Below are 21,375 nucleotides of genomic sequence, written 5' to 3'. Positions count from 1 at the left end.
ATTAGGGAAATGCATGTTAAAACTGTAATGAGATACCATTCCCACCCACTAGGATGACTGTAATTTGAAAAAAAGGAAAGAAAAAGGAAAAGAACAAATGCTGGTAAGGATGTGGATAAACTGGAATGCTCCTGCCTTCCTGGCTAGAATATAAAATGGTTCGGACACTAGAACACGGTTTGGCAGTCCCTCAATAAATTGTACGTAGAATTGCAATATGACCAAACTATTTTCCTCCCGTATACCCAAAAGAATTGAAAACGTGTGTTCAAACAAAACCATATACACAAACAACTTATAGCACTGTTCACGATAACTAAAGATGGAGACAGCACGGATATCCATCACGGACATGAATGAATAAACAAAATATGGCATGTCCGTAAGACGGACTATTATTCAGCCATGAAAAGCAATGAATATACCTCAATTAAAAAAATCACTTGTTAGGTGGGAAATATGTCTTCAACATATTTCTAAGAAGAAGACCTATGGGAAATTACACAGAAATATACATATTAAACATTTGAAGGACAAAAAAAGGCAATGAGACACCGATAGATGCTACAATGTGGACGGATGTTGAAACCATCATGCTAAGTGAAAGAAACCAGCAGACACAAAGGCTACATCTTGAATGATTCCATTTATATGAAATGTCTCGAATAGACAAACCCATAGAGACAGAAAGCAGATAAGTGTTTGCCAGTGGCTATTATGGATAGCCACAAAAAAGAAGAGATTGGATGGCAAAAAAAAGCTGAACATCATCGGTCATCAGGGAAATGTAAAGTAAAACCCCCATGAGATGCCATGGGACACCTAGTAGAGTGGCTCAAATCAGAAACTCTGAAGGTACCGAGCACTGGCAAGGATGTCAATGGAATCCTCACATGTCGCTGCGGGAATGTGGAATGGCCCCAACCCCTTTGGAAAAGAGTTTCACAGTTTCCTACAAAGTTAAATATACACTTACCATCTGACCCAAGGACCCCACCCTTCAGGATTTATCCAAGAGAAATGAAGGCATGCATCCACATAAAAACTTATTTGCAAATGCTCATAGCAGCTTTATTAATAATTGCCAAAAAAAAAAAAAAAAACCCCTGGAAATAACCCAAGTATTAACCACCTGGTAAATGGGCAAAAGGTTGCACATCTGTAAATGAAAAAATACTCAGTAATAAAATGAAGCAAGCTACTACTATCTACAATAGCATGAGTGAATCTCAGAAGCATTATCTTAGCGAAAGAAGCCATGCTCAAAGGCTGTCTATTGTATCATTCTACCTGTATGGCTTCCTGGAATAGGCAAAATTGTAGGGACAGAAAACTGATCAATGGTTGCCAGGGGCTATGATTGGGAGAAGGGAATGAACTACAAAGGGGCACAAGGGAAATGTGGGGGGCGGGGGGGGGTGACAGAAATGTTCTTTATATTATATTTGTGGTAGTTAACATGACTGTGTATACTGTTGAAATTTATAGAACAGTGAGCATAAAAAGGGTGAATTTCACTGCATATAAATCACACCCAATTAAGCTGGTTTTTAAAACCCCTTGTTTTTTTATCCTCCATTATTGTCTCTCTGAGGAGCACAAGTGTTGATTCTTTTAATTTCACAGTATTAACAGTAGAAAGGAGGTTGTTTCTGGATCAGAAGATCAAAATGGCGGCAATCTTTTGGCCAAAATGCTCGCAGCGCAAACAAAAAGCTGTTGGGGCCGTTCAGCACGAGTGAGGATCAGAAAGAAATAATGGCCATTCTTCTGGGTCCTCAGGAAGAGGACAGGAAATGGAGTGGGAGAAGGGACAAGGATTGAACTGGTGGGGAATTGAACAGCTGTTAAACGGGGGAGAAGTAGTGATTAGGCTCACTTGAGTAGGAAGGATGGTTTTAGATTTGTGTCCAGACGCACAAATCGAAAGCATGTTTGGCCCTCTGCATCCTAGGATCCCAAGCAATCGGATCCTTTGAGACACTGTGGTGCAACATTTATATTTAGGCAAAAACAAAAGGATCCCCATCTGGTAGGTCACCTCATGGCTAGGAAGTGGTGTCTGTGCCCTCAGCCCCCTCCGCAGGCTCGGTAACTGCTAGGAACACGACACATGTTTGAAGAGTTAATGCATGCATGTACGAAAACTTGCTGAAGGGCAGGACAATTTTCTATTAAATTAAAAACTCTAAAGGGGACTGTAATGCGACTGTTGTTTCGTCTGTTATTACTGCAACAGCACTAGAGAAAACAGTATCTCATTCTTTATTGTGTACTTGTGAACAACTCCTCATCTAAACAGACCGCTTCGGCGATTCCTGGACTTTGAAAGGTAGAATAGATCTAGACGGATTTAATGCGGACTTCAGGAATTGAATATACAATTTCAGCAAAGTGCGTCCTTCGCAGTTGAAGCCCCCACTAAAGCTGCCGCGTGGATCATATAATTGATTTGTGGCACTTTCTGCCTGCATCTACCCCATGGTTTATTAAAATAGAATAGACAAATACCAATAAAGTGAAAAGCTCCACTGAGAATTGGCCAAACCACATCACTTTCTTCCCATATAGGGTATTCCAACCAAGAGTCATTTTACAGCGGCTCTCTGTGGTACCAGATACACAGCCCCGCAGCCAGGAGCCCACAACACAAGCAAACTTTCCCCTAAAGCACGACAAAGAAACGGGCTTATGAAATCACCATTAAATATAATAGAACACCGGAGAGACGAATAGAACAGGAGCAAGATGAGATAATGATCATAACACGTAAGAACCAATTAGAAATGTACCATCTCTGCGGGAAAGCACCCGTGTGTTGATAAAGCTCTTTACGAATATTAAGTACTGTAACTAGGATAATATAGGACTGAGAGCCTCAAAAATCAGTGGCCAAAAGGAGTGCAATCTTTTTTAAGGAAATATATCTAAAAATAGACTAAGCGGGATAATCGGCACTCCAATTTATCATGATTATCCCAGTTCTCAGTATCACTTATCTTCAATAATATGCAACGTATGGTTAAGAAATAACCCATATCATCACTTTTCTTAATAATACAGCAAATATATTCCATATGTGTATGATTTCTGGCTGCGCCACAAAAATCTGAGCACAGAGAGTTGACTGTTCTATGAGAGAATTTTTTTTTAATATAGACATAGATTGGCTAGGTCACCCAGAAAAACTGGTTTCTTTTCTCCCTGACACCTATAGCTTTCTAGAATGTATTCACTGTGTCCCAGGAAAGAAAATTATAAAAAGGATTATTTAGTAACTATGTCTGCACAGGCTCACTGTAGCTTTGACATTAAACTGGAAATATCATGGACCATGTCACTAGGGTCTCCATTTTTAAAAATAAAGGCAGGGGTACGTGGGTGGCTCAGCTGGTTAAGTGTCCAACTCTTTGTCTCAGGTTGTGGGATCGAGCCCCGTGTTGGGCTCCTCGCTGATGTGGATCCTGCTTAAGATTCTCTGTCACCCTCTTCCCTCTCGCCTGCTCATGCTCTCTCTCTCTCTCTCTCTCTCTCTGTCAAAATAAATAAACATTAAAAAAAGAAAAGACAAACATCTGTAGATCCTGTCACACACATATGCACATTCATACGTACACGCTCATCTAGTGATACCTTACACACTTCCCAGGGTGTCGTTAACAGTAAATAGCATTTTATAAGGTGATGCTGAATTGTCTGGGTGGGAAGCCATCTTCATTAGCTCTTTGAAGTTCAGGCTGATTCAGATATTCTTGGTGACTTTGCCTGGTACCTACAAAAGGCGAGCCAGACAGAGGCAGAGAATTCTGCTTTCGGGCCATCAGAACAAGGAGTCTGGGGCCCGAAGGGCTGTCTCCTGGACAGTTCAAGTGCTAAAGAACTAAATGACAACTGGCAGGTGTTAAGTGTTATAGACGAGAAGGAAGTAAATAGCATGATAACTCAGAAGGTAAAGGAAAATTTAGAGAATGAAAAACGAAAGGAAATTATTTTCATAGACAGAGAGAAAAAAAGTTCCTCCATGTTTAAAGACCTTTTGAATTCTGAAACTTTAAAACCTTCGTAAGTTCTAATTAGTTTTTTTGTTGGCCCACATGCACACGTCCTTTGAGCAAGCATTTATTCAACAGCAGCCACGTTCAGCGGGGTCAGAGATGCTGGGAATACAAAAATGAATAAAACAACCTTGGTAGCTCGCGATTTCTGAGGACACACAAGGCTTTTCAGTAACAAATATCTCTTACCAAACTGCATTTTGGTGAGTTAAGTGTAGAGGAGTCAGCAACATTTTATTGTATTTCCATTAGTCCCCAAAGGGACTTTTATAAAATAAAAGCATAGAAACATTACATTTTTAATTTAGCCAATGGAACACATTTTTTTTTACTCAAGAAAAAACCAGTGCTCAGGGGTTGATAATATTTTTCACAACTGACCCAACAATGAGGTCTCATCCTGCTCTGAGGCCCTGGGCTGGATCCTCATTTATAAATATGTAAACAGACGTTTCCACTAACATCAGCACAGTCCCTCGTCTCTCTTCATTTGTTTACATTTCTCCCTGTTGTTTGTAAACAGGCATATGATAGATGCTTAAAATCAGTGCCTTGAGAATATGGTAGGAATGGGGAGATGTATACATAGAATCAACACAAACAACATTTTCTCTCTAGGGTCATAGAGTGTGAAGGCAGACGTTTATTCTACGTTTGATTAAGTCTTTCCCCATCCCTATTTTTCTCTGCAGCCCTGTGTTTACTACCCGAGTGTTCAGCCACAGGTGAGCAGAGGAAGAACGTGTTACCCTAGGTTCTAGTTCTGTTTAGATTAATATTTGGCTGCAGGAGGGGCCTCGCAAGTTTCTGGGAAACGAGTCGTACACGAGATTTTATTCCATTTTTTAAAAATTGCTCCTCCACTCACCAAGTCCAAACCAAAGGTTATGCAGTGTTACCTGAGATTCCTGGTGGTTTTCCAAAGCCTCCCCTCTGCCCTTCCCCCTCGCGCACCCCAGCTTTATGCAAAACCATCCAAGTGTTTTTATTTCATGGACCGGTAAAATCCCTCTAAATGTCTTGGGAACCAGTATAATATTGCTATCTTTGCGTTCTGCCCTTAAGAATTTGAGAAGCACAAACACAGCCTCCAGAATTTAATGGAAGGGATAACCAAAAGAAAAAAAAAAAAAAGTAAAGATGTAACCTCATACCCGATTTATAAATAGAATACATTCGGCTCCGTGAAAAAGCTCGTAATTCTCCTTATTTTTTCTCTTCTTGCCATAGATTGACTTTTGGGAACCGCTACCTTTGAGCTTTGCATCGGGGCTATAAAAGAATAAGTTAACCAAATATTCCATTTCTGCTGTTTATGTACCATGGCATGGGTTCAGGTTTACGCTGGCGGCCGAGGAGAGGAAGTGAGGAAATGTATGAATCAGCCCCACTGCATCTCAGCCTTCCTTGCCGTTCTTATTGCCAGTGTGGTCAGTACCCCCCACACACAATGGTCTGGGGAAATGCCCGCAAAAGGAGATGTTCACTCAGAGTTTGCCCCAACCAAGTTAGTGTGCATCCAGGAGACAATCAGGTTTCCCTGGACTCCGGGGACAATCGGAGGAAAGAGACACCCTCAGACACTGAAATTGATAGAAATCAATTTAAATATCCAGTGTGGCTATCGAAAGTGCAAGTGATGCCTCAGACATCTCCATTTGTCCAGACCCAGGCGTCCCACGTCCAATGAACGTGACCCTCCGGAACGTAATGTAACACAAGAGAGTCATAAAATTGCTCAGTCTTTTGTAGCACCTGGGTTTTTTTTTTTTAATCTGAATTATTTCAAATGCAATTGAGAAATAGGAAATTAGGGTCACGGGGGGATCGTATTGGTGTCGTACGTGTTTATGTTTTCAAGAGACCGGGGTAAGTTTTCTCACAAGCAGAGACGAAGCTTTGGCAAATAGGAAAATCTAAGAAAAAAAACTTGAAAAATGTCCGGAGGTGCCTTTCTTTAGGGCAAACGGTGGTTGTCACAGTGGCCTTGACAACTGTTGGGGTTCCTGCCACGGTCAACTCTCTGGGGAAATTGTTAAGTGCTAATGAAGAATTCACAAAGATGTCTCCCCTTTCGTGAGGTGACGCCTTGATGAAGGCTCCCTCCTCGATGTTTTAAATTTAGATCGAAATGGTCTCTTTTCGGAGCAACTCTCCCCCGGGACCCACATCTTGGAGGAGGAAGCAGAGTTCAGGCTGCAAAGGTATCACCAGACGCAGAGGCTAGGAGAACACTCCTTGTGCTAGTCACTTTACTAGGATGGGTATTGTTTTTGTGAGTGCTTGGGTCAGGGTTCTCGCAGTTTTGGAAGATCTGTTCCAACTCTGCTTTTCCCACAAGCCCTGATACTTGTGATGCACAGATTTGCAGCATGCAGCTGTAGCCAAAACGCGTGCCTTGTATCTTCACCCGGCAGTCAAAGCCCCGGTGTGACCCGTGGAGGGATGACGGTGTGGAGGGAGGTTAAGAACCAAGGGCTGTAGATGATGATGAGAAGATTATTAGAAAAAATTAGAATTGGGCCTCTGGCATCGTCCAGAGGAAATAGCTCCTGATGTGCTCCTAATTCTTGGCGTTGAAACATGTCTGGTTTAGACAAAGGCGATGCATCAGACTATCCTGGCTTAACGAGAAAAGAGAAAACAAAACAAAACAAAAAAAACAGCGAAGAATATTTAATTCACTTATGTCTGATTCCGTGTTTGCAGTCTTCTAACCCAGGATGGGTTTACAGGATTCCCCCTCCAGTGCCAACTCCGACGGACTGGTCGTGGCTGCCTGAAGCAATGAGGTGGGAAGGATGCTGTGGCCACTTCTGGGCTCAGCGGGAGAGAACGCCACAGTCAATTAGTGATGGCTGCCAGAAGGTGGCTCGCGGGGTCACGCCGATCATCTAGGACAAGGTTGAGGAGATTTGCCCGCCCGGTCCTGGAATCGGTCCATTTATCTGTTCGAAGGAGCAAGTCGATTCTCTGCTCACCGGTCTGTCTCTGTCGGTTTCACTTGAGCCTGCGCCTTTTCTTGGGGTTTGGCATTGCTCTAAACCAGCAATGCTGAAGACCCCAGTGTCTGGACCCCGAGACGCCGTTACCAGGAAAGGCCCTGCTTAAAGAATCTTGTTTTTCATTATCGTTAGACTTGCCAGGCATTTACTCCCATTAAGTACTCACCAAACTTCTCCCCTTCCCTCATTTTGTATTTGCCATTATTTCACCCATTGTGAGATGCCACCAAGTCAGTATGCATCAGGACACATCAGGAGGTTGTTTTCACACGAACTTGGCGATTTCGGGTGGTGTAACGTGGGACCTCCCTCCACAGCAGCCCCTTGATATTTTAACGAGCAGGTTACCTGAGGACCATTTGAGAAAAGCATACGAGTCGTGGTGGCTCTCACCCTCGGAAGACCTCTCCTTCCCACCGAAGAGAAAGTGCATGGTTCAGAACTTGCGAGACAGGTATCAGTGGCTCCCAGAAAATGCGAGCATGGGGGCGCCTGGGTGGCTCAGTCGGTTCAGCGTCCAACTTCAGCTCAGGTCATGATCTCGCAGTCCGTGAGTTCGAGCCCCGCGTCGGGCTCTGTGCTGACAGCTCGGAGCCTGGAGCCTGTTTCAGATGCTGTGTCTCCCTCGTTCTCTGACCCTCCCCCGTTCATGCTCTGTCTCTCTCTGTCTCCAAAATAAATAAACGTTAAAAAAAATAATAATAAATTTTAAAAATAAATAAATAAAACACTTTACTTGAAAAAAAAAAGTAAATGCGAGCATGAACAATTTGGTGGGTCACCCATGTAAGAAATGTCACGTCACCCGTCACCCACACTCTAGGAGGTGCAGGGGGCGGACGATGTGGGGAAGACCGTGGATGTGGACAACTCTGAGTTAAAGAGCAGAGAGGTCACACTCTATATGTGAAGACGCTTTTGGAAAGGCCGAGCCTGTGTTCCCCTCTTATTTCCTTTCTATCTCGGCATAAGATCTACTTGTAGATAAGTCTAAAAGAGCCTTTCTAGTAAGTGTAAAGCTTGGTGTCATGTTGCCACCATTTTCCGTCTCACTGGTACATAAAATATTGGTGCCTCATCCAATCGACGGTGGCTTAGATTCAATGAAAGGCGGTATAATTTGCATTCGTGACAAGTGAGGAAATGCAGTGTTAAGAGCCTGATTGTTTAAACGTTGTCCTCATTTTCTTATCAGGCTGGTTGCACACCTAAGATTAGACTCTGTGAGACCTCAGTTCTTGCCCAGCTCCGCACGGATATCACTTAGTGCCGTATTTCAGAAAGGTGGGTTTTAAGGAACCAAATCTTGGGCTGGACAGTCCACTGGAATGAATCAACTTAAAATACAGCCATGTTCTCGGCCCAACAGCAAGATCGTTCTGTTTGGGTAGATGTCTGACAGCCCGAGGACAGTCTTTTGCTGTCAGCTTAGGTGTGGAAGGAAGAATGTGTGTACTGGAATTTTTTTTTTTTCCGCTAATTATCACCTTTACTTTGTTGCTAATCGCCATTTTGAATTTTTCTTTATGTTTATTTATTTTGGGGAAACAGAGAGAGAGAGAGAGAGAGGGACAGAGCATGAGCAGGAGAGTGGCAAAGAGAAAGGGAGACACAGAATCCAAAGCAGGCTCCAGGCTCTGAGCTGCCAGCATAGAGCCCAATGCGGGGCTCGAACCCGTGAACCATGAAATCATGACCTGAGCCGAAGTCAGATGCCTAACCAACTGACCCCCCACATGCCCCAGTAATCGCCATTTTGAAGTCGCCGTTAGCCTTCTTGTCTGTGCCTCTCTTTTCATCTTTAATGAAAACACTTTTTGTGTATATCATTATAGCTAATAAGCATGGCACGAAGAAACAGGTTAAACTGTATAAAAACGGACAACATTTAGCATTCCTGACCTACAGAATCAGCAGCTTTGTGTGATTCCACTTAATACATGACACACAAGATGTTCACATAAAGCAGCTCACAGCCCGAGACGCGAGGAGAGGACAGCCCTTCATTCATCATTATTGAGAACATTCTAAATACAGTATCTCTTCCATTTGAGCTGCTCCCAGCCCTGTGGGAGCCTCTGAATAACACTTTTTGTGTAGATGGTTCCCTGCGAAGACCTTCATTTGATCAACTGTGTGTACAATATTGTCTTTTTTTAAAACTCAATAAACATTTATTGCGCACTTAATAGGGGCTAGGCACCGTTCCCAGACTTGGATGCAAGGATTAGTGCATCCCAAGCCCTGCTCTTAGAAGCGCGCAATCTAGAAGAGAGACAAGACTGGATGTAATTACAGTGCAAACTAGCAAGCAACATCATAGATAAAAACAACACCCTGAAAAGATACTTAGCCTGCCTCTCAGGGCACGAAGACCTCAGAGCGGGCGACATTTGTGTTAGTTCTTTTGGGATGAGCAATTTTTTTGGCAGGTAAGAAAGGAACTGCAACGTCACTGCGTGGGATGGCTCGTTCAAAGTCACAGAAACATGACAAGGAAGGGCGTTTCTGCAGAAGATCAGGTCGAATGTAGACAGGACACATGGCGCAGGTGAGAGGCAGGACAAGAGAGGAGGCTTGAATGGAGGGAAGACATGGTCACGGAAGGACTTCCACGGGGAGCCAACGAGTTTCCATTTTGTGCCGCAGGTGGAGAGAGGCGTAAAACACATTCGCAGGGGCTAAGATAGCTTAGAAATAAAACTCCTTTTTCTGCTTCGAATTTATATGTCTGGTCCAGTCATCACAGAAGCATATAGAAGCATTGCATTAGCCACCCAGAGCGTCAGCTGATACAGCAGGACTTTTTTCTGACCCTCCCTGACCCTCCAGACACAACCTGGATTTCCAAGGGGGCAGTTCAGCCCTGCCACCCGTCCGAAACATGGCCGTTGAGCTGTGGTTCCTCACTGTGGCTGGAAGCGCAGTGACAGCCTGTGGCTTTGGCCACCACGTGCCCCTCCAGCGAGGGGCCATCTACATCACTCAGGGGAAAGAACTTGCGAGCACACGCTTCGTGTTTCCATACTTTCCTTGTTGGGTGATTGCAAGATGGACGGTCGCACCTCAACGCAGGGAGACTGATTTCCTCCAAACTGCGGACCGGCTCATGGGTGGCCGGGTCTTCCAGCCACATGACCTGCCATCTGGCATTTGCCACTCAAAATGCCACTCATCAAATAGAATTCCATTATACATAGACACACACACGTATGTATATATGAATACATATGAAGGGGTTATCCCATTTATGTGAATTTTCTAGGTGCATTAAGCTAAGAGGCTGTCAAATTTTTTGTTTTGTTTTAAAAATTATACATACATACGTGCATGCATTCCTTTGTATTATACACGTGTGTGCATACGTACACATGTATATGGATGAGTTGTCCCATTTATGTGAGTTTTCCAGATGCGTTAAACTGTCAGTGACTATCACACATTTGTGTTTGTTTCATTTAAATCGCGTCTTCGTGGAAATGTTTCTGAAAGTGTTAAAAAGATGAGTTCCAGAGTCTGCTTGCCCTATCCGAGTCTCTTTTTCCTCACCTCCTAGCTCTCTGTCCTGGGGCAGGTGACAATCTTCCCGAGCCTCAGTGTTCTCCTCTAGAAAATGAGAATAGTCGTAACCACCCTGCAGGGTTGCTGTGTTCATGAAACGGGTGCACACGTAAAGCATTTGGCCTGTGGTGAACATTCGAGAAATGCTCACAAGTAATATCTTATGCATATTAGGACTGGTTCTTGGATACTGGGGCATCATCATGAGCATTAGTGAATGCAGGAAAACATAGCAGGCACCCTCAGGGCCTATTAAGAGTCAAAAAATTCTTTGCCCCTCTACTCAATGGCACCAGACTGCCAAGCTTCTTTCCAGCCGCATCTGGTTTTTGAGTGTTCCTATAGCCTCCCTTGCTTTCAAACTATTTGTTACCGCATTCTGAAGTCATTAATATATATAAGAACCTAAAGGCTTTGTTCTTCCCTTAGTATTTCACCGACAAATCAAATAATCCAACCTGTTTAAATTCTGTCTAAAGCAGGAGTTTATAGGTTCTGGTTGAACGCCCAGGTCTGTTCTTCAGTGTGTCCTCTGTGCTGTCTCTTTGAGCCTCTCAAAGATCGTTTCAGCTGATTTCAAGATTCTCAGCTATGGAGAGACAAACAATGCATGATCTCACTTATATACGGAATCTAAAATAGTCAAACCCATAGAAACAGAGAGCAGAGCAGTGAATGCTAGGAGCCGTGGGAGAGAAAATGGGATGCTGGTCCAAGGTACGAAGTGTCAGTTACACAGAGCAAGTCCATTCAGGGGAGCTAACATACAGCAACACAACTGTAGTTAACAAGGCTGTATAGTATACTTGAAATTCACCAAGAGGATACATCATAAAGCGATTCACCAAAAGGAAGGCAGGGAGGGAGGGAAGGGGGGAGGAAGAAGGAAGAGAGGAAAGAAAAGAAAAGAAAGAAAGAAAGAAAGAGAGAGAGAGAGGAAAGAAGGAAGGTAAGAAGGAAGGAAGGAAGGAAGGAAGGAAGGAAAGAAAAGAAAGACAAAATGGAAACTATATGAGCTGATATGTTAACTTGATTATGAAACCAATTTTACAATGTATACAAACATATCAAAACATCACGTTGTACACCTTAAATATATACAATTTTTATTTGTCAGTTATACCTCAATAAAGCAAGGAAAAAACGAAATCGCAATTGAACACAATAAGCTAAAACTATGGCATAATTTAAAACAAAGATTATCTACAACGTGTATGAAAGGTGCTGCTCCTGTCAGATGGCCTCTAGAAAAGTGAGAGGGCACTCTTCAAAGTTTACATCGAATATGCGCAACACGGGACTTTAACCGTCCATATCTTTAGGGATTCAACAAAGGAATAGTTGTACCTAACTTCCTTTTTTTAAAGTGTATTTATTTATTTATCTTGGGGGATGGGGGCAGAGAGAGAGAAGGGGAAAGAGAGAGAACCCCAAGCGGGCTCCTCACTGTCAGTGCAGAGCCCAGTGCAGGGCTCGATCTCTCAAACTGGGAGCCGAAACCGAGAGTCGGTTGCTTAACTGACTGAGCCACCCAGACGCCTTCCCAACCTCTTTTTTAAAGCAAAATATGGCCTGTAAATTAAAAAACCTCTGCAAAGTTTTTCTGGTTTTAAAAAGTTGTAAAAGCATGTACTAACTCAACCTATCTAGAACCAAATCTCAGCCCCATAATCCAAATAGTATTTGGTATATTTCTTGATTATTTTTTGTTTTTGGTAATTTTTAAAATAGCAAATCTTCGTGGGCCTTAGTCTGTTCCTTTCCGTGAAAACGTGTAAGAGACCAGAACTGCCACGTTGTCGTCTGTGTGAATGGCATCCCCTGAAGTTGTGCCGGGAAGCAACCCCAAATGAGATTGCCTTTTTTTTTTCATAGGGGAAGAGATTTTATTTATATATTTATTTTTTGAGTAAACTCTAGCCCCGATGTGGGGCTTGAACTCACAATCCTGAGATTGAGCCACATCCTCTACCAACCGAGCCAGCCAGGCGCCCAGAGAGTGCCTTTATAATAAGTTTGTGTGATTTGCATTTTAGGGGCTTGGGGTGCTTTAGGGGCCAAATCATCTCAGTGTCCAAAACGACTCTGTTCAACCCCCACCACCCGGCTCACTCTCCCAGCTCTCAAAGCTTATTAGCAACACTCATCCCAAGTCTGAGAATATATATTTTTTTTCTCCAGGAAATAACCTCTATGCCCTTTTCACCATTTCAAATGTTATAAACCTGGTTCTATAAAATAAAATAAATCCCAGACTTCAGCTAATTCTCTCCCTTTTGGCTTATTAGTAAGTCAGTTCTACATTTTTAATAGACCTGTGTTTATAAGTTTTATACATTTTAATTTTGAAACACTAAATGCCTCCTAACTTGCCTTTCAGCCATGTCCCTTCCTCTGATTAGCCCTACCACACACACACACACACACACACACACACACACAGTGTGACCAACCCCACAGTTTCCTAAACACACATTGTTCTCTCTTGCCCATGGACTATGGGGTCTTTGCACATGCTACTCATTCTCTTTGGAAAGGCCTGTTTCCTACACTGGTAAACTCCTATGCATCCGGCAGAACTCAAGTGAAATGACCCGTCACCTCCCCTTTGAAGGTTTCTTTATCCGGCTGTGCAGGGTTGGGCACCCCTCCCACCCCAAGGTAGCACCCTTTTACTCACCCTATCTTAGCCCTTAGACACTGTTATGTGCTAGCAGACCGTGCTGGGCTGGAAAGTCCTTCGGGATACAGTCCTTAAATCTCTGCTCTGTTTACCTTGTCTAGCACATAGCCGGGACCCAATAATAGGTAAATGATTTCACAAAATTCCCCCCCCTTATCAAAAAAAATGCTGTACCCTCAACTAATTGAGCATATCGTGACCTACTATTTTTGAAGTTCAACACATTGGGTTAAGTGTATCAACCACCTGAAAATGTCGACATTTGAGAAGGTCAGTGTAAATACTTGGGTGAGGGGAGGGGTTTAGGGGTCCTCGTTTTGTGCACCGTTGTTCCTTGAGAGCAAGCGTGATTTCTGCAGGTAGAGAACTCCTCCCCGGGTGAGTGTTGACATCACGGCGTAATGGGGCTGAGAACGTCAATCGCAATCCTTTTGTCTGTTGTTGTTGTTTTTAACTTTTTTAGGTGATAAGTGCTCCTGCCAACTCTCATGGCCAATTGACTCTTCATCGGGAACCTTTCCTTGTGTGTGGAGGGGATGGGTTCACCCAGTCCAACTTCGACGGCTGTGTCTCTTCTGCCCTGTGTGTTCTAGAAGCTTTAAAGAACCAAATTTAGCCCCTGGATCTTTTTTCTCTACCTGTGCTTGGGGTTTCTGGTTTCACAGTTCTCTGTGAGAGATTACTTTGTTTTCTATTTTGCTGAGAGAAATTACTGGAAAATTTTTCGTATGGAGCATAAAATCGATTTCGTAATTTTGATAGTTACAACACAAGTTGCAATGAAGATTCTCTGTACAGTACACCTTTCACGGGGTTTCTGAATTGCCATGATTACTCCTTGTTAAAGAAAAATAAAAAATAATGTTTAAGAATAACAAATAACCCTCTCCCCCCAAAAAAGTATGTCAAATCAAAATAATAGTTCATGTTCCAAAACCTTGATTCTTTTGAGAATTTCAATTCCAAATAAAGAATAATTAATATCAAATCTTCATTTTCAATCTTCGAGCATGACCTTGGTTCAATGTTTTTGCAGATTGCCGAACTACTCAATTCCCCTGAACTGTGGATAACGGAGGGTTCTTTCTGTGTCTCTCAAGTTATTAAATGATCCTGACCTGTAGGTCTCAGGTGTCATCATCTCCAGGATTGTGGTTTGGAGGGCAATCGACTGACAAAGAAACCTGTTTTCACATTTTCAGAAAATAACCAGATTCAACTGGACTTTCCAAGTCATACGATAGTTTCTAACCTTAAAAAAAAAATTCAGGCTTAATATGAAAGTAACAATTAAACACAAACTGAGAGAAAATATATCGATCTTTATCTTCGGCTGTCTCTGATGGCTGGTGCTGTTACCTTCACGCACTCTCCAGGATGCACTGTGGCATTTAGACTGTGTCAGGTTTAATTAATTTAATACAACAAGAAAATTTACTGAGCTAGAAAATAGATGCACTTAAAATAGTTCAATATTTGCCAGCTTAGTGGTTCAGCATATCACCCACATGCTTCAGTGACCCACATGCTTCCTGCCAATGACTGGCTGGAGAGAAATTGATCCCCAGCCTTCTAAACAAGCTACTTGTTGCTAATTCGAAAAGCAAAATGGCGAGTGCTATTTTATAATTGTGCAAGGAAAGAAATTATTGCGGCCTCTCAGACTATGAACAGTTCAACAAAATACTTCTTACCTTGGTGGTATTGAAGGTTTCACACTCACATGCCTTGTATCATATATACACACACATTGAAAGCATGGGCAGAAATTGCTTATGTGGTAGCACAAAGCAGGCTTTGTGATCCTACGGAATGTTGTTACATGTCCTTTTAGCAACCAACTCATGAAACACTGAAATGCCTACATATGGTCAATGTCACTTATTTTTGAAAGCAGAGAGAGAAAAGGGGAAATTAAGTGATTTCTGATGTGATATGATGAAGAATATTGAGATTCCTTTAATCATTTGGCCCCTATTTGATCAATTTGGTTTTACCCTTAAAGTCTAGCAGAAAAGACTCGAATGTGTTAACCATCTTGTTTTGTTTTTTTTTTAATTTTTTTTCAATGTTTATTTATTTTTGGGACAGAGAGAGACAGAGCATGAACGAGGGAGGGGCAGAGAGAGAGGGAGACACAGAATCGGAAACAGGCTCCAGGCTCTGAGCCATCAGCCCAGAGCCCGACGCGGGGCTCGAACTCACGGACCGCGAGATCGTGACCTGGCTGAAGTCGGACGCTTAGCCGACTGCGCCACCCAGGCGCCCCAACCATCTTGTTTTTAATGAATGTAATTCTGGAGCCATTTGACAGAGAGCGTCCTGAAGTCTGAGGAAGTGTTACGTTTGTCTCATGAATGCACGTCCTCCAAAGAAAAGAGAAGGAAAATGACTTATAAAGTTGGGGTGAGTTACTTGGAGAAAAGAGCTTTCTAAGTCATTACTGAGGGCTTTTAAATATCAATTCCTTCTGAGTATGTTTGCCTAATAATGCTGCATCTGTTTTGAAAACTCTGTGGCAAATATGGGAAAAGATTCAGCCCTGCCTAGTAGGTGGATCATTTCAGTCGTTTTGAAAACTCATCTTACATTTAGATCCCTCTCTGCGAGGAAAAGACCAATTTCCTGATGCTCAAATAAGGAAACAAAATTTATCCAATGCTTGTGTTCTTTATTTTCATTCACCTCTTTCCCTTCAGAAATTAAAATGGCTAGAGAAAAATCTGGAAGCCATCCCAGAGGGCCACAAAACTCAGATGGCCAGGATGCCCTGAATGACCCAGCGCTGGGGTGTCCAGTATGCCCCCCCCCCCAGGGAAATAGGAGTCAGCAGTATTGGGAGAGGTGACGGGGGCGTGTGTCTGTCAGCCCCATAGGACCACACAGCACCACGGTATTTCCAAACAAGAACGTTTATTAAATCAAGACAGCCACGGAGAGCCGCTCTGTTTTGAAAGGAGCGTATTTAAGTGAGAAACGGCTCGAGCAGTGGGGTGATTTAATACTTGTTAGCTGATAAATATAGCCTCCGCCAGAATAAAACTTTATGATGCTGTGTTGAAAAGCTTAATTACTAAACCGTCTATGCAGGTCTTTCTTGCTCAGGCAGCCAGGGTGACAAATTATAGCAGTGGAATAGTATTTTTCACCTCTGGCATTTCTGAAGGGGAGAAGGATGTCTAGAAACACCGAGAACGCGGTAATAATCCCAGACCAGATATTACTGGGGGGGGGGGGGGGGACTTCATTGAGTCACTAAGCCTTCTGTGCAAAATGCCATCATCCGCACCCCCCGCCTACCCACTACCTTGTTAAGCAAAAAAGGACAAGGTCAATTTCACATTTATCTGGTGTTTTATACTCGTCCAAGTGCAAGTGTATATATATATATATATATATATATATATATACTCCAGCCCCCCTAACGCCCCTCTGCAGTATGCAGAGCAGGGAATTCTTACACATGACAAATCAGGAAACTAAGGCACAGGGCTTGGCCAGCCAAGGTCACATAATGACCTGCCAGGACACGAGCAACCCACGCGCCCGCGACCCATTTCTGTTTACGGGGCACCACGCTGCTGGCAGGTGACAGCGACCAGAAGGCCGAGCTGAAACACGAGTTGGAGGGACAAGCCGCACCACGTGGCGCTCTTAGGTTTCATTGCAGAGCGCTCACACTAACGCCGATGTGATATACACACGCGTCTAGCCTGGAATAAAGTCTCCACGAGTCCCGGCTGAGTGACTGATGTTCCCCTTACTTTCATTTGCGGGCTTATTTCCTTCTTCGGGGGTCGCTCGCTATGAGAAATCGCCGCGCGCTGGCGACGCCGAGTTCGGGCGCGGGCGCGCTCGGGGAGCAGCGTGCAGACCCCTGTCGGCCTCGGCGTTCGTCATCCTCCAGCCCTCTGTCCTTTCTCCCCTTCTTGCGCCGTGCTCAGAAACCTGCAATATAAGTGCAAATTTGTGATTCCCTGTTTTAACGTATCTCCTTTTTCCTCCCTCAAATTTAAAGCAATCTGGCTTCTTATTCGAGTTGATGGGACAATCACTGTTTTGATGCTCAGAGGTAATGCAAGCGTTTAAAACTGGGTGTAGCTTTCAGGGATCTTGGTGCTAAAAAGCTAGAACAGATATGCCAAGCAGGGTACCAGACTCTGGACAAAAATGGAACATAATCAGCGAGGTCCACCCAAAGATCCCAGTTAGGGGCACACAAGTCCCACAGAGCGGCGGGCAGGGTAAAGGTACCCGTGGGTGTCATTGCAGGCGGTTAATAAGATGCTGCAGCTCACGGAGCTGGGGAACCCTAAGAGGAGGAACCAAGTTTTCTTGGGAGGGGGACGGTCTCTGAACAGACGCAGAGATGTGTCCGTGAAACGCATCGGACAGCGTCTCTCCCTCCACACCATACCTGGGCCGACCTGGCTGACTGCATGAGTCCAAACTGCGTCATCAATACGGTCAAGACGAGTGCTTTCGGTGGTGAGGGCTCAGTGGGACACAGAATGTGATCTCTGGGAAGAAGAAGAAAAAGGCTGAGCAAACGTCAAACTAGCTGGTGCGGGACCGAGCTGCCGCTTTCCAGTCGGGAGTGTATCCGTGTTCCAGCCGCTACCATCTGGCCAGGAAAGCCAGGGAAGTTGAAATGGCAGTACGTCCTTCGTTTCCTTCTCAACGACGGGCGGGGGATTATAATCCGCTTAAGAGTTCACAGCAGAATGCATCAAATGAGGCGGTTAGGGAGAAAGAATCTTTAAGAGGATGTTCATTTAAAACACATGCAGAATCCATAGAATGCTGGAATGTCTCAGTTCGGAGGGGCTTGGAGACCATTTAGACCAGTTCTTGGCCGTCTTGGATTTCGAATCGTCGTGAGAAGCGACGGAAAACTCTGGATCTTCTAAGGACAGCAAAAATGCACGTATATACATAGAACTCACGCACCATTTTAGAGCCTGCTGGCTAGCTGCCTATCTTTGTAAATAAAGTTTTATCGGAACACAGCCTGGCCAGTTCGTTTGTGTATTGTCTGTGGCTGTCTTTGCACTACAACAGTAGAGATGATTGTTTGCGACAGACACCATATGGCCTGCAAAGCCTAAAATAGTTACTATCTGGTCCTTTAAGAAAAAAGGAAAAAGATCACTGCCGCCTGTTCTAGAGGGTTACGAGGCCGCCACAGTCTATTTTTAGCCACCCAGAGGTCTATGGACCCCAGATTAAGAACCTCTAAATCTCAGCCCTATCACTTTATGTAAATACAGGCTTATCTTAGATCCACACATCTGGTCCATTGTTCCTTGATCTTACACCCTATTGTAAATCCTTTAAGGCAAGCAGTGTAGCTTTGCAGTTAAGAGCACATCCTCCGGGGTTAAATAGATTCATGTTTTAATCCAGACTTTGCTCCTCATTGTGACCTTGAGGCAGTTCAACCACCTCGCAGCCTGCTTTATCATCTGAGAAATGAGTTAAAGGTAGCTACTTCATAGGATTGCTATGAGTCATGAATGCAGATAAAACCTTAGCAGCGTGCCGGACAGGCAGTAAGTGCTTAATAAATGATAATGGCAATGATGAAAGAGACGGGGAGGGAGAGGACAGGCAGATCCTCCCGGTGCCCCCAGGCTCGGGTGAAAGCCAGTTCTGTCTGCATTTATATAGCACATTTGGGAGAGTGGATGGTGAGGCGAGCATGTATGTTGACAGGAGACCCGACGAAACACGGAAGCTTCAAAGCGTCAAACCTTTCTTCAAACCTTCGTGTAGCAGAATGGTGGTGTCTACCTGAGACCAGCCATGGGCCACCTTCTCTTGTTCTGCTCCAGTGGGTACGCAGACACCTGTTGCTTGGGGAAAGGGTGTTTTGCTCAGATGCGGTCCTTGAAAAGAAACCAGGATAGGTCATTACCAGCAGTAGGGCAGGTGCAAAATGTGGGAGCGTTCTCTGCAGTGAACAACATCTTGTCCTTTGTGACTACGTATGTTGCATGCAAAGAATTGCATGCTTGGGGTGGATTCTGCTGAAGATTATTTACTCGGAAACACTGTGAAAACCGGGAGAGAGTTATTTCACATTCTTAACATGTTTGGCGAAGTATGCGGATTCATTTCCTGTCCCTGACCTTCGTTTAAAACTGAAGCTCGTTCCATGACATTGTGGTGGATCCATGACGTCTCAAACCCACCACCTACTCGCTGTGATCTTGGACCCGTTTCTCAGGCGTCTAAGCCTCAGGATGTTCATCGCTCAAATGGAGATATTAATTTTACCTACTTTAGGGTTCTTGAGGATTACAGAATATATACATAAAGGGTTTAGCATATGCCCTGCACGTAGAAAATGCTTGATAAATTTTAGCTGTTAGTATTACTATTCTCGTTAGTGAAATATGATGTAGGAAGACAATCTTTTCTCATAAACACCACTGCATTTGTAGGTTGTATAGACACTTTAGACCCGGCTAGGAAGCCACGTCAGTGTTTATGGAAACTCACAAGGGACCATATTTAAGTGGCCACCGTACGTATGGGCTCAGCGTCATTTTAGCTCAGAAATTTTTGTTGACTCTTGAGTGAATGAATGAATAAATGCTACTATGGCTTTTCCCCGTGCTCATCAACGTACATGGCACCCTGTTTTCCTTGAGCCAATCTTATCTTCCCATCCTGGTGATCCCAATCACATGTGTACTTAACTCCTTCAGCATCCACTTGCCACTCAAACTACGGGAACCACAAAAGCAGAGCCTGACGTACAAGAAGGACACAGCGGGGCACTTGGGTGGCTCGGTCGGTTAAGCGTCTAACTCTTGATTTCAGCCCAGGTCATGATCTCACGGTTTGTGGGTTCGAGCCCCACATCAGGCTCTGTGCTCATGGCATAATTGGGATTTCGTTAGAATAGAGTAGCCTCCATGGGGACAAAGATTTTTGTCTTTTTCCTTCACTTTGGAATCTCTAGTATCCAGAATCCTACCTGGCACATACTGAATGACTAGTTCTAGAACATTCAAACCATCAGCAATTAAGCTGTATTACGTACTTAAAACATGTAACAAAAGACACAGAAAAGTAACAATTGATAAACTCTGACAAGGTACAAATAACGAGCATGAAAAAAACTTTGAATCTTACTTACGGACATGTAAGCGAATTCTGTAACCAGAGGGATCATGTCTAAAGTTTCTAAAATGTTTCCCCCGGACCCAGCACACAACAGGGCACAGAGTAGACCCTGAATACATTTTTGTTGAATAATTCAAAGATTAAAAGAAGAAAATGTTTAAGTGAAAATGAGCACTCCATTCTAAGAAACCCAAGAGAAACTATTCTAGAAGTACAACTCTTAACAATGGTCCATGTAACGGACAATGGCCTGTGTAGTTAGCACATTTGTGTGAGGACAGCGTGTGCCAGAGCAGGAGAAGTGATACTTTCCCCGTGCAAATAATAAGCAAAGCACCCGTAGCAGCAAATTCTGCCATGGTGCAATGAAGGTTTATTGGCTCCCATTTTCACTTCCTCGGCCTTCTTTTACTGGAATTGATTTAAAGGTGTTAAGAGTCAGACCTATTGTACTACTCACTTCTGTAAGACAGTCACCAACCTCAAACTCGCGCAATGTATTTTAACCATTACAATGAGTCATGTTTATTTACCCTTTGGACGACAATCAAACTGTTTGCTGCAAACCAAAAGCTTGTCAGAAAACAAAATGTTAATGATACAGGGACCATTATGGAGAAAAAAAAAAAATTGGCAAGTGTCACTCTGTTGAGAAAAGTGACCATCCTGGATGAATAGCATTCTGACAGATTAGCTCTATGGTATAGAAAAGACCTAATAGAATGTGCCTGTAATTAGAAAATCCATTCATGCAATAATCTGTATTAATAGTTGCAATAATAAAAACTTTATAATTATTTCAGTAGGTGCTGAAAAATTATGTCATAAACTTAACATATATTACTGGTAAAGCCTTATGATAAACTCAGAAAAGGGGCATGCTACCTTAAAGGAATAAAGACTATTTTAAAGCCATAACAAACATCACAATTAAGAA

At 43.4% G+C, this 21,375-nt stretch overlaps 1 protein-coding gene across 1 annotated transcript in view; it reads left to right on the top strand.

The window, feature by feature from the left end:
- RNLS (renalase, FAD dependent amine oxidase) overlaps positions 1-14,305 on the top strand; it is a gene marked incomplete at its 5' end in the record, with an annotated part of 248,451 nt that extends 234,146 nt beyond the window's left edge. Inside the window, one exon of the mRNA XM_040454195.1 lies at positions 13,768-14,305. Within this exon, the coding sequence (XP_040310129.1) occupies positions 13,768-13,920 (153 nt within the window). The remainder of the gene's footprint in view (positions 1-13,767) is intronic.
- Between the last annotated feature and the right edge of the window lie 7,070 nt (positions 14,306-21,375).

The sequence above is a fragment of the Herpailurus yagouaroundi genome, unplaced genomic scaffold (genome assembly GCF_014898765.1).
Source record: "Herpailurus yagouaroundi ecotype Mexico unplaced genomic scaffold, PumYag 211, whole genome shotgun sequence".
Lineage (NCBI taxonomy): Eukaryota > Metazoa > Chordata > Mammalia > Carnivora > Felidae > Herpailurus > Herpailurus yagouaroundi.
This window is presented reverse-complemented; position numbering and strand designations above follow the sequence as displayed.